At 48.4% G+C, this 13,440-nt stretch overlaps 1 protein-coding gene across 1 annotated transcript; it reads left to right on the forward strand.

Moving 5' to 3' along the window:
- Positions 1 to 462: 462 nt before the first annotated feature.
- On the forward strand, positions 463 to 10,276 carry LOC143352289 (uncharacterized). Its single transcript, XM_076784616.1, has 2 exons — positions 463 to 535; positions 6,814 to 10,276. Exon 2 carries the CDS (start codon positions 6,875 to 6,877, stop codon positions 10,274 to 10,276), a length of 3,402 nt encoding a protein of 1,133 aa, XP_076640731.1. The 5' UTR covers positions 463 to 535; positions 6,814 to 6,874.
- The last annotated feature ends 3,164 nt before the right edge of the window (positions 10,277 to 13,440 follow it).

The following is a 13,440-nucleotide window of genomic DNA, read 5'->3' on the forward strand; positions in this document are numbered from 1 at the left end:
CGGGGAAAGGGGGTGGGGTTGAATTCAGCGCGGGGGTGTATAGGGGAATTAGTAGATGGCCGTGGACAATGTGGGGGATACTTTCTCATATCAAGTATGGCCGCCATCGTGGCATGATGGCCAAAACAATAGTAAGTAGAGAGACTCCGTAGACCGTTCCTCGGGAATTATTTCGCTGTTGTTCTTCTTGTTTATTTGTCTTTCTGTTCGGTTTCTTAACCCCGCACGTTTCGAGCCCTCGAGTCTCGTTGACGAAAACACGTCGTACACCTGCGTTGCACACACACGCACACACGCACACACACACGCACACACGCACACACGTTTTCCATTGTTTTTCTGGTATTTCAGTGCGCAGTGAATAAAGTGATGTTATCGTCGTTATCGTCGCCTTTATCAGCCGCGAGCCCGTGCCTCGCTCAATGAAAACGATTCATCATCGTACCGCGACAATTAACAAATGGATAACGAGAAGAAAACGGCCGATCGCGATTATTTCGGGCTGTTACACATGGCCGACGAGCCGCTGATTACGGTAAGTAGCGCACGATAGATGTGTCATAAATCTTTTGCGAAATCGCGTGCTCACCTACTGTACGATGCACACTCGTCGAGTTTTCTTTTAAACCGCGGGGCTTCATGGATTATGCACGGGGTGGAGAATCCTAAAGGGGAAACCGATCGACTCGATCGTTTATCGAGAGCACAGATTCGTGTCGTACGCGATCCGACGTCGCGCCGGATATCGTTTATGCGTTTATGCGTTTATGCGTTCGCCTATTAAAACGAGAAACGCGAATTAAGGCGCGACCGGCCGTCCAGGTGGAATTCGTAAAAACGACGCTGCACCGTCGCCCATTCACAGGAGACTAAAAGTCCGTCCGATATCCGGCGACGTCTTTTGCATGCGAATACTCCACGTGGTTCATCCGACGACACGCATTGCGCAGATCCGACTTTCCGTGATCCCCACCTTTATGTGAATCACACCTTTTACCATAGCCCCGTGATTCCCGGTGCGATTATAACGCGAGATAACGTGCTCTCTCTCTCTCTCTCTCTCTCTCTCTCGTCTCACGTGAAAGCTTTCGATTTCTTCGAAACGCGATACATTTCGTAGGACGTTCATCGAGGACGGTGCTCCAGTTTATCGACAAACAAACATCGTAAAACCTCGAATGATCTCTCCAATTATCGTTGCAGGGATCCGGTAAATTTCGACTCGTCCCTAATTACGTCGTCTCGGAACATATTTAAAAACGCGCACTACCGAGGAAAAATAGATTATCCTGTCCGACAGGTTGATAATATTCGATTGCAGTTCGTGTTTCGTTGCAAGGGGGTCGAAGACGAGATCGGCCCGAGGCGTTTAAAGAAAAAGAGGTAGGGGGAGGGGGGGGGGGGTCGGATAGATTTTCAGGACTGGTGCGATGATATTTGTCTTGTTTACGAGCAGACTTATGCGCGTGTGCGGACCAGTGAAGTTCGCCGCTCGATCAATAGGCCTCTACTGAAATCACACGTAAACGCACCCGCGCGCACACCCACGCACAGCCCCGGCGTTCTCTAACGGGCACACGCACGCGAGGGAGGACGAGGGCAAAAAGTTCGCGGGAGAGAGAGCCTCTCTTTCGAGAGTTCGAGAACGGGGATGATCGAACGCCCCGCGCACACGGAACTTCTATAATTCGCCGCTCTCGCCTAACTCTTATCGATTCCGGACATTCCGGCCGGCTACTATCGGCCTGCTTTTCTTCTCCGACGTTCAACCCAATAAGCATCCGTCCACGATCCCGTTGTACCCGAATATCTAGATTACTTTCCCCCCTCCCTCGATTCCCTCTTGAACGTAATACAGAAAACCGGCGGTGGCTAAAAAAACGCGCGCGCCCGCGCGAAATATTTGCTATGGCCCGTTTCGTTACATTATATTACGTTAGGTTCGGTTCGGGTCGGATCACATCGATTTTTTCGCGTTCAAATATTAATCGCGATGCTATCCTCGCCGAAACGCATAATTTATCGCGGCATCGTTTCCAACCGGCGAAAAGCGGGCCAGCTGCAAATATATGCGCGTCCGCGACATATGTCGTCGCAGCATCGTTGCCATTGACGTGGCCGGTGCGAACACCGTTGTTTACCGCGCGGCACGCGGTAGGTAAACCCACGCAATTTCTGGCCCGCGAAATGATTCGGGGGAACCGGGGAAAGGCATATGCAATGCATGCGCATCGTTAATAATACCAGCTCGGTCCCTTCGCCGTGCGGACTACTGTTGATTATTTTCAACCCCACACCTCGATCCTTCACGCTTTCTACTCTCTAACAACATGTTTTCCTCGACACCCTTTCGTGAAAGACACGAAATTCCCCATTTCTGGGCTCCCCCGTTCCTTTCATCCGCTGTCATTCATCCAATTTTGGGACAGAAACGTTGCAAAAGCTTTTCCCTAATGCGCGTGCACACGCGCACGCACACGCACACGGACACGCGCGAGAGTCGGCCCTCCGACAAGCCATACGGGCGTATTTACGCGTATTTTTGGAAAATCCGTGAAACGTTGCGCAGAAATGCGGGTTTTCCACCGGAGCACCCCCTTCCCCTTCGCTGATCCCGGTCCCACAGTCCTGTTTTCAACCCCCGCGTAATCCAATTTCCGTACACCGACACGCGGACCCACGCAGACATTCGAACGGCAAATAATAACCCTCGCGTCGCGCGAACGTTCGATCGGTGATGTAGAATGCCGCGTCATTATCCTCCGGCTAAATGAGAAAAATCTTTGCCCTCGTTTACGCGGAAATCGATAAATTACGAAACACGAAAACATCAACATCGAAACGATCGCCGATAACGCGGGCGGTTTCAGATATTTTCAGGAACGTTCGAAAATGATCGATCCGTTACAGTACTTTGCCGATCGAAATTAACAAACGAAAACAAATGATTAAGCTGCTGTTCGTTGTGTCATGGACGTTCTCTTATCGCGTGACAAATTCCGAACGAATTAAATCTATTTCCGGAACACCCCAATCTGGATGAACGAAGATATTAACCCATTTGCATCATAAAGAAATATGAAAAGAAGATAAAGAAGATATTTAAGCACAAAAATGGCTGCAAGTAAAAGAATATGAAATATGAAAAGAAGATAAAGAAGATATTTAAGCCCAAAAATGGCTGCAAGTAAAAGAACTTCAAATATGAAATATGAAAAGAAGGTAAAGAAGATATTTAAGCACAAAAATGGCTACAAGTAAAACAACTTCAAATATGAAATATGAAAAGAAGATATTTAAGCATAAAAATGACTGCAAGTAAAAGAACTTCAAATATGAAATATGAAAAGAAGGTAAAGAAGATATTTAAGCCCAAAAATGGCTGCAAGTAAAAGAACTTCGAATGTGAAATATGAAAAGAAGATAAAGAACATATTTAAGCACAAAAATGGCTACAAGTAAAACAACTTCAAATATGAAATATGAAAAGAAGATATTTAAGCATAAAAATGACTGCAAGTAAAAGAACTTCGAATATGAAATATGAAAAGAAGATAAAGAACATATTTAAGCACAAAAATGGCTACAAGTAAAAGAATATGAAATATGAAAAGAAGATAAAGAAGATATTTAAAATGGCTGCAAGTAAAAGAACTTCAAATATGAAATATGAAAAGAAGATAAAGAAGATATTTAAATCTAAAAATGGCTACAAATAAAAGAACTTCATATTTCGGTATTATAAGAAAAAATAAATTTAGCGTATATGTTAGATAATAGTAATCAATTATTTGCAAGGAATTTGTTTTGCCTTCAGTTCTGTACCGATCGTTGAACAGGAAACGCGTATTCTTTTACAGTTTTCGCGAAACGCGTATTCTTTTAAAGCAGCCCGTGTTCAAAGTACTCTAAAATTTTCTTTTTACAACCCTGTAATAAAATGGCGGGGTCCGTACCTTCCTTCATATTCGTCATTGCATACTTTTTCATTTTCATGCGGGATTTAATGTAACAACGAAGGAAATTTGTAATGTTTATGGAGATGTATCGAAGGTCAACAAGTGTCAAGGTTGGTTCAGGAGGTTTGCTGCCGGTGATTATGATCTCTCTGACAGGCCTCGAGACCAGTTGAATTTGATAATGACACCTTGAAATCTCTATTGGAAGCTGATCCAAAATTAGGTATACAAGAATTATCGAGAAGACTTCGGTCCACATGGTCAACTATACAAACGCACCTACACGAAATGGGAAAGGCATATAGACCGGATATTGCTCCCTCTGATCTTTTCAGATCTCTGGATCATTATTTAAGAAATCAAACATTCTGTAGAAGATGTAAGGAGGCACCTTGAGTCCCTGAATTTCTATTAATTAATACGAACCCTGGATTTCTATATGAGAAAATTGAAAATTTGCAGGAAAGATGGCAAACTGTCCTCGATAACAACGGAGATCATATAATAAATAAAAAAATAAAAACTTGAATCTACTTCAAAGTTTGTTTCAGATTTCAAAATAATTGGTCACTTATGGACCCCCCTAATATATACGCCAATGATGCAAATGGGTTAATTAACGCTCCCGTCATCGGAATATTCGAATAGAATCCGAATCATGCTTGGCCGTGCAGTCGCACGAGAATCGATCACGTCATTTTAGAGATCATCTGTTCGGGGATGGGAGCGGTGTTTCGTTAGTGTGTGGTGGGGGATATTTGTGTGGCAGCTCTTCGAAGGTGGTAGGGACGAAAACGATGTGACAGGCCCTTCGCAGGGCACCGTGCCTGCACCTAACAGTAACCTGGGAGAGCCCAGAGAGGCGTAAGCCTGCGAGGGACCGTAGATTATCACCTTTTCGAAAATCTTTCGTTGACGTCTTGCCGACAGCTGTTCCTCCCGGTCCTCGAATCTCCCTCAAGAATTCACCTTCCTCATTTTTTCCGATAATTTCTCCCTATCGATCCTCCCCGATCGGCACACGCCGAATCCCGTCGCCCCATCGACGTGTAAAATCGTACACAATTTCTATCGCGTGCCCGATTCTCTCCTCGGTTCGGCCGACGTCGCCCGAAGGTGACTACCCTTCGCGTTGATGTACCAACCCCCTCGGCACGTGCCCAGTGACGCCTTCCCGAAATCTTCGTGGTCTTGAACGAATCGAAAAAGTGCGAGGCGCCCCCCGGTGATCGTTTGTGCTTTCGTCGAGGAAGTGCCGCGCAGTGTTTTGCGCGCGATAAAAATGCCCGATCAAGTTCCGCGCGACGCTCCGCGGAGTTGTGTTGTTCCGGTGCCGATTTACTCGCGCTCGACGACAACGCTGATCGGAAGGTGGAAGAACGAGGATGCCTAACGGGCAACTTCGAGACCGAAGGCGTGTTCGTGCTGCACCGGTAAGAAAACGAAACGAACGGCACGCGTTCTCCCGTGCGTACTTTATCCTTTCGGTATACAGCTCGTTCGGTGGGAAGTTCGAATTACACGTTGCTCCTGTTTTCCTCGACGACACGGCTGTTCATCAGTCATTCCGCTCGCTTTCTATTTATACGTCGCGTTGACATCGGCTCGTTGCACCGTGCACTAGCATTACCGGAAATTCGAGCAGTTCGGTAATGACCGATGGATTATTTAGCGGGCACCGCGCGCCCGAGCGCGAGCGCGCTACGGCTCTGTCAACTTCAATTAGTAATCACAGAGCGCACAAAATGCATATTCCTACGATTCTCCGTGTGCAGCCCCAAACGTTGGGCGTGCATATGACTCATATAACGCGTTCCCCAAACGCCTCCCTTTTCGGACCGTGTCCATTCGCGTGTAGGGTGTCCAAACGAGCCTTGACAGAGCGTACGCGCGCGTTATGCCTACACACTGCTCCTTCGCTCGTTAGACGATCATGTATCCGGCCCGTTGTCCGAAGAAGTATATCGGTCCGATCAGAACGGAGGATTCATCGATCGATCCTCGGTGGCTACTGTAGAATCTTCGGTGGCTACAGTGAATTCTCGTTACGAGTCAGTGCCAACCTCGCGATTCGTGGAACCACAGTCTTCTTGTCGGTATCGGTTAGTAGTCATGACTAGACTGCGGATTTTATGCATTTATAACAAAAATTAGTAGCTTTACTTTTAAATCTATTATTCTCGATCTGCCAAACATAATAAGAAAGAAAATTATTTCACTTCGGTTCGTTGCAACTCGGGTTAAAACATTTTATTCTGCACAAAGATCCGCAGTCTACTCATGACTTACAGACGGACGTGACTCTAAAGCTGCGTACAGACCTGAACATTTCGACGAACATTGCGCCGAACAGCGAACGAAACGCAAAGTCGACATTCATTTCGGCGCGATTTTGCGTTTCGGACGCTGTTCGGCGCGCCGTTTGGCGCGATGTTCGGCGCGATGTTCGGCGCAATGTTCGTCGAAACGTTCAGGTTTGCACGAGGCCTTTGATGTATGTCGAAAAACCGACAAGCGATGGATCGACCGCGCGCACGAACGCAAACGGGTGAGCCTCGCACAAACCTGAACATTTCAACGAACATCGCGCCGAACAGCGTCCGAAACGCAAAATCGCGCCGAAATGAATGTCGACTTTGCGTTTCGTTCGCTGTTCGGCGCAATGTTCGTCGAAATGTTCAGGTCTGTACGCAGCTTTAGGTTTCCAGCGTGTATTTCAAATGGCTCGGCGAGAACCACGGATTTCGTTTAAGAGTCAGTCGCCGGAACCGCGCAACTGACTCGTAACGAGTGTTCACTGTACAACACTCGAACGAGCCGCGATAATAACGGGTGGCGAACTTGTGTTGGACAGGGTGACGAGATCTAAGAGCGCGGAGCGGACCGGAGGGGCTGTCGCGTGGAGGCAGACGAGGATGTCCTCGACGATGGCGCACGAATCGACGATGTCGGACCTGACGGAGTTGGACAGCGACGGGTCGAGCTGCGGGGAGCGGGGCGACGCGAGGAAACGTCTCCGCGTCGACGTCGACTCGACGGGGCCGAAGAAGAGGCGGAAACAAACGACGCCCGTAAGATTCTCGTCGACGCTGACGAGCGGCGTGCACGAGGAGTCGAACGAGGACGAAGAGGAGGACGAGGGCAGCGAAGGTAAGCTGTCGACGCAGTCACCCATACCGAGCCAGTCGTCGACGCGCGGCGACGACAACAACCCGGGTAACGAGCTCCGCTGCCAGTATTGTAGTCAGTTTTTCGAGGGCAAGGCCGCGTTGAACTTGCACCTCGATTGCGAGCACGGCTCCTCCGCGCCTCCGAATCGAATCGGCTCGCCGATCGGCGCGATCAAAGCGGAACCGTCGCCGCATCAACAACCGGACCAATCCGAGAACCCCGTGAACCTGCTCAGCGTGAAGAGCTTCGCGACCAATTGGCTAGGCGCGTCCGGGCAGCACGTGCAATCGCAGATGCAGACGACGCCTAACGAGGAACTATGGCCGGCTCCCGTGAACCAGCTCGCCGCGTTGCCGAGCCATTTGCAAAGCCTGCCGGGATTTCCCGGCGCGTTGGCGCAGTATCTACCCTTGCCCGCGTTCCCGCTAACCGATTCCAGCCACATCGTCCGGCCGCCGATGGGACAGACCCCGATGAGGATCTTCAATCCGGACGCGTACTGCGACCTCTGCAACAAAGAGTTCTGCAACAAGTATTTCCTAAAAACGCACAAGGCGAACAAGCACGGGATCTACGTCGACTCGCCCGGTCCCAGCACCGCGGACAACAATCTCGCCGGATCGCTCTATCCCTCGAACTTTCCCAACACCATGATCAAGCTGGAACCGCCGGCGACCCCGCCGACGCCGAGCGTCGCTTGCGATCTCTGCCAGAAACGCTTCAAGAACGAGGATTCGATGCGCAAGCACAGGCTGAAGATGCACAACGAGCTGTCGCAGGATCAGTCGCAGGAGGCCCAGCCGGCGATCATGTTCCCGCAGAACGACGAGGACAGGGAGACCCCGAGGGACAGTCCGGGCGGCATGGAGACCCTCTTCAAGCAGGAGTACGGGGTCGAGCAGGAGGACGCGACGTTCATGCCGGCGCCGAGACACCTATCGCCTCAATCGATTCAGCAGGCGAGGGACGCCGGCTTCAACGCCGATCGGCTCCGTCGTTTGGGTGTGATCAATCCGGAGGCGTTCTGCGAGATATGCTGCAAAGAGTACTGCAACAAGTATTTCCTGCGCACGCATAAGATGAAGAGGCACGGGATCTCCGTGCAGGAGAACGAGAAGTCGCCGAGCAACCCGGGATCCGCGGCAACCTGGCACCAGGTGCAGACCAGCCCTTTGAACCTGATCGTGGCGGAGAGCGCGTGCAGCACCGAGTCGAACGAACGCGCCGGGGAGGACTACGAGTGCAAGACCTGCGACATACGGTTTCAGACGGTCGGACTGTACCAGGCGCACTGCCGGAAGATGCACGAGAGCGAGGAGCAACGATCGCCGAAGCTGGAGACCGACCTGGACCAGACGGATCAGCGCAACGACTCGATCTCCGAGGATCTTCAGAAGCTGCAGACGATGCTGCTGCAGCTGAACGGGCTGAAGTCGGGCAAGGGCCTGTGCTGCGCCGTGTGCGGCAAAGATTGCGACAGTAGAACGACCCTGCACATTCACATGGTGACGGAGCACGGCGCCATCGGGGAGGACGCCGGATCCTCGCCGCAGGACAAGTCGCCCTTGACCACCGGAACCTCCTCGTTCTGCAGCTTGTGCGGCAAAGAGTACCCGAGCCAAGACGCTCTCCGGAGACACATCGCCGAGGATCATCAACCGGCGATCTCCGCTTCCGTTCCGCACGCGCCCACGACCACGGCCACGGTGACCAATTCCACGCCGACGACGCCGAGCGAGAAGAAGGTGATGTCGATGACGCCTACGTCCAGCTACTGCGAGATCTGCAACAAGGAGCTGTGCAACAAGTACTTCATGAAGACGCACATGCAGCGGATGCACGGCATCGAGATCGAGAACGGGGCGCAGATCGGCGGCGTGATCTGCAACATCTGCAACAAGGAGCTCTGCAGCAAGTACTTCCTGCGGGTGCACAAGCACAACACCCACGGCATCGTCGACGAGAACACGCCGAGCTCGACGAAGCAGGAGGCTCACGAGCCGGCGAACACCGACGACGCCCTGAAGCCGGAACAACTGGGCGATCTCAGCCACAGATACTTCACCCACTTCACCGAGGTCTGCCCGATCTGCAACCGAAGGTTCCGCAGCATCAAGTGGCTGAAGGCGCACCTGATGGGCGACCACGGGAAGATGGGCGTGGACAAGTGGCGCGAGATGGAGCAGCAATACCAAGCGACGAAACCGGGCAACCGTGGCTCGAACACCATGAAGAACGTCCCGAACTCGAACCTGAAGATACCGAACGGATTCGACGTGCCGCAGCAGATCAAGTCGGCCGAGTACGCCGCCGGCCTGGGCAACCAGGTGCTGTCGAATCTGCTGGGATCGTCCTCGGAGGATCAGCAGCTGAAGAGCTACCGTTGCTCCTATTGCAACTTCACGACCACCGTGTTGCCGTTCCTGTTCCTGCACGAGCGGTCCCACGTGAACGCGCAGGAGGCCACCGGGGACGGCGAGAAACCGCTTCAGTGTCCGATCTGCTCGCAGGGCTTTCACCAGCCGGAGGTGTTGCATCAGCATCTGCTCGCGACGCACCAGTTCCCCGCGTTGCTCTCTCACTTCCAGCCCCCGGTGCCGAACAACGTGGACCCGGAGAAGCTGACCGAGGTCAAGGAGAAGTTCGACCAGCCGGAGGGGAAGGACGATCGCGCGGGGGACAGTCCGCAGGTCACTGCCAATCAAACGATCCCCGAGTCGGTCCGGGGTCAACGACAGGAGGACACGAGCACCGCGGCGGTCCAGGTGACTCCTCAGGGTGTGTACAAGTGCGCGCAGTGCGGCTACGCGACGACCAATCTGAACCGGATCAAGAAACACGTGAGGAAGGATCACAAGACGATCGGCGATCCCACCGATAGCGTGCTCGCCGAGCTGAGCAGAACCCTGAAGGACGTCGCGAACCGGCACAAGATGCCGGCCTGCTACGCGATGCCGCAGGACATGAACTCGAACCCGGACAAAACGATCATGCAGCCGTTCCTGATCGAGGAGCAGGAGATCGCGCGGACCGGCGAGGAGTCCGGCACAGTCGAGAAACGATTCGCGCAGGCCCTGGTCTATTTGCCGGTGAAATCGCGGATCGGCAACACCGTCACCGCCTCGTTCACGCTGAGCCCCGCTTGAAACCACCGATCCCAACCGATCACCGCCGGCGTTCCCCGAACCCGTTTCTGCGTCTGCGATTTGAGCACGTGTTATTCGTTCCTATTTAACGTGTAAGGTTATTGATAATAGCTAGCGAAAGTTTATATATATATTTTTCATATACGCGGCTCTCGACCAGAGAGCTCGATTTTATCCCATCGTTCAGTGTACGAGATATATATACCGCCCACCCGGTAGAATGGTTTTTGATATTTATTTATTTATTTACACAGACCCGGCTGTTCGCCGGATCTCTAGGATGTGTGCTTTTCAGAGGATTTCTATTATTATTACGCGCCTGTCTGTCCTGCTTGGTTTCGTGATCTTTTCGTAATTATTAATCGAGTGTTCGATATTCAAGCGTCATTCAGTGTTCATTATAAACGGTAGAATGTCTCGGATCGGTGCACGGGGGAAAAAAATGGTTCCGCGTTTGAAAGCCACGTTGTTAATCCCGTTTTAGTCCGCGTACGTTGTATCGCAAAATCGTTGACGATAGAACGCGAACGGACGACAGAGAAAGTTCCTATTTCGAACGCGACGAACCTCCGACGAGCACGCGACCGCATCGAAACGGTCGGCCGGACGATATCCTTTGTTCGGTTCGGTTTACCTCGTAATGCCAGTTTGCTTTTGCTCAAATCCAGGAATTACGAGCACACGTAGGCGGAACAGAAGGAAACGCATGGAAGCGAGGTAGCGTACGCGATCGATCCACGTTTTACGCGATCGTGCTAGTCAATATGTGTACCGTGTAGAAACGAACAGAAAATAAGCAAAGGTGAACGAAAGATTTAAAGAGGTATTTATAATATTATACGTAAGGTACGGTAACGAAGAGTCCATGAGGCGGAAGGAAAGAGAACCTTACGACAAACACGACGTGAGGAAACACGGAATTACCATACTGTGGAAGTTTATGAACATTTGCACTTGCGGGAAGATGTTAGGGGAGGCCAAAAGAAATTCTATTTCCAGCGGTATTTTCAGTCGATTCAAGATAAATTAATGACCACCACCGTTCTAGTAATTTTGGGAAATGTTTAATTCTATTTCCACTGATATCTTCGGTCGATTGAAAATAAATTAATGAACCGCGCTGTTTTAGTAATTTTGGTAAATGTTTAATTTTACTTCCATTGATATTTTCAGTCGATTCAAAATAAATGAATGAACCGCACCGTTCTAGTAATTTTGGAAAATGTTTAATTCTATTTCCACTGATATCTCCAGTCGATTAAAAATAAATTACTCAACCGTACCGGTCTAGTAATTTTGGGGAATGTTTAATTCTACTTCCACTGATATATTCAGTCGATTCGAAATAAATTACTGAACCGCACCGTTCTAGTAATTTTGAAAAATGTTTGCTTCTATTTCCACTGATATTTTCAGTCGATTCAAGATAAATTACCGAACGGCACCGTTTTAATAATTTTGGAAAATGATTAATACTATTTCCGCTGACATTTTCAGTCGATTCGAAATAAATTACTGAACCCCACAGTTCTAGTAATTTTGGGAAATGTTTAATTCTATTTCCACTGATATCTCCAGTCGATTAAAAATAAATTACTGAACCGTACCGGTCTAGTAATTTTGGAAAATGTTTAATTCTACTTCCACTGATATATTCAGTCGATTCGAAATAAATTACTGAACCGCACCGTTCTAGTAATTTTGAAAAATGTTTGCTTCTATTTCCACTGATATTTTCAGTCGATTCAAGATAAATTACTGAACGGCACCGTTTTAATAATTTTGGAAAATGATTACTACGATTTCCGCTGACATTTTCAGTCGATTCGAGATAAATTACTGAACCCCACAGTTCTAGTAATTTTGGGAAATATTTAGTTCTATTTCCACTAATATCTCCAGTCGATTCAAGATAAATTACTGAACCGTACCGGTCTAGTAATTTTGGAAAATGTTTAATTCTACCTCCACTGATATATTCAGTCGATTCGAAATAAATTACTGAACCGCACCGTTCTAGTAATTTTGAAAAATGTTTGCTTCTATTTCCACTGATATTTTCAGTCGATTCAAGATAAATTACTGAACGGCACCGTTTTAATAATTTTGGAAAATGATTACTACTATTTCCGCTGACATTTTCAGTCGATTCGAGATAAATTACTGAACCCCACAGTTCTAGTAATTTTGGGAAATATTTAGTTCTATTTCCACTAATATCTCCAGTCGATTCAAGATAAATTACTGAACAGCACCGTTCTAGTAATTTTGGAAAATATTTAATTTTACTTCCATTGATATTTTGAGTAGATTCGAAATAAATTACTGAACCGCACCGTTCTAGTAATTTTGAAAAATGTTTGCTTCTATTTCCACTGATATTTTCAGTCGATTCGAAATAAATTACTGAACCCCACAGTTCTAGTAATTTTGGGAAATATTTAGTTCTATTTCCACTAGTATCTCCAGTCGATTCAAGATAAATTACTGCACGGCAGCGTTCTAGTAATTTTGGAAAATGTTTAATTTTACTTCCATTGATATTTTCAGTCGATTCAAAATAAATTAATGAACCGCACCGTTCTAGTAATTTTGGGAAATGTTTAATTCTATTTGCACTGACATTTTCAGTCGATTCGAAATAAATTACTGAACCCCACAGTTCTAGTAATTTTGAAAAATGTTTGCTTCTATTTCCACTGATATTTTCAGTCGATTCGAAATAAATTACTGAACCCCACAGTTCTAGTAATTTTGGGAAATGTTTAATTCTATTTCCACTGATATCTCCAGTCGATTAAAAATAAAATTCATTTCTGTTTAAACTATGTCGCACGTGGTATACAGTGAGTTCTCGATATTTGTCAACAACACGGGTCTTGTCAGTGACTTGTATCGCGAAGGAGACATACCCGAACCGTGTTTACACTCTTGAGCTTCGTGGCCCTTTATGGAGTATACCCCGCGGTGGGGATAATTCCGCGACGTTTATCAGCCAGGCCTTGGCGTCATATATAGAGAAATCACTATAGCATTTTTGGAAGATTTTTAGTAGATTGCATATGGCATAAAATTCCACAGTCTAGTAATTATTGTCGTGCGGCGGCAGCAGGATTAAATCTACGGTTACAATATTTAGATATCAACGTGCAAAGGGAGAGAGA

Source organism: Halictus rubicundus, chromosome 3 (genome assembly GCF_050948215.1).
Source record: "Halictus rubicundus isolate RS-2024b chromosome 3, iyHalRubi1_principal, whole genome shotgun sequence".
NCBI classification, from domain to species: domain Eukaryota; kingdom Metazoa; phylum Arthropoda; class Insecta; order Hymenoptera; family Halictidae; genus Halictus; species Halictus rubicundus.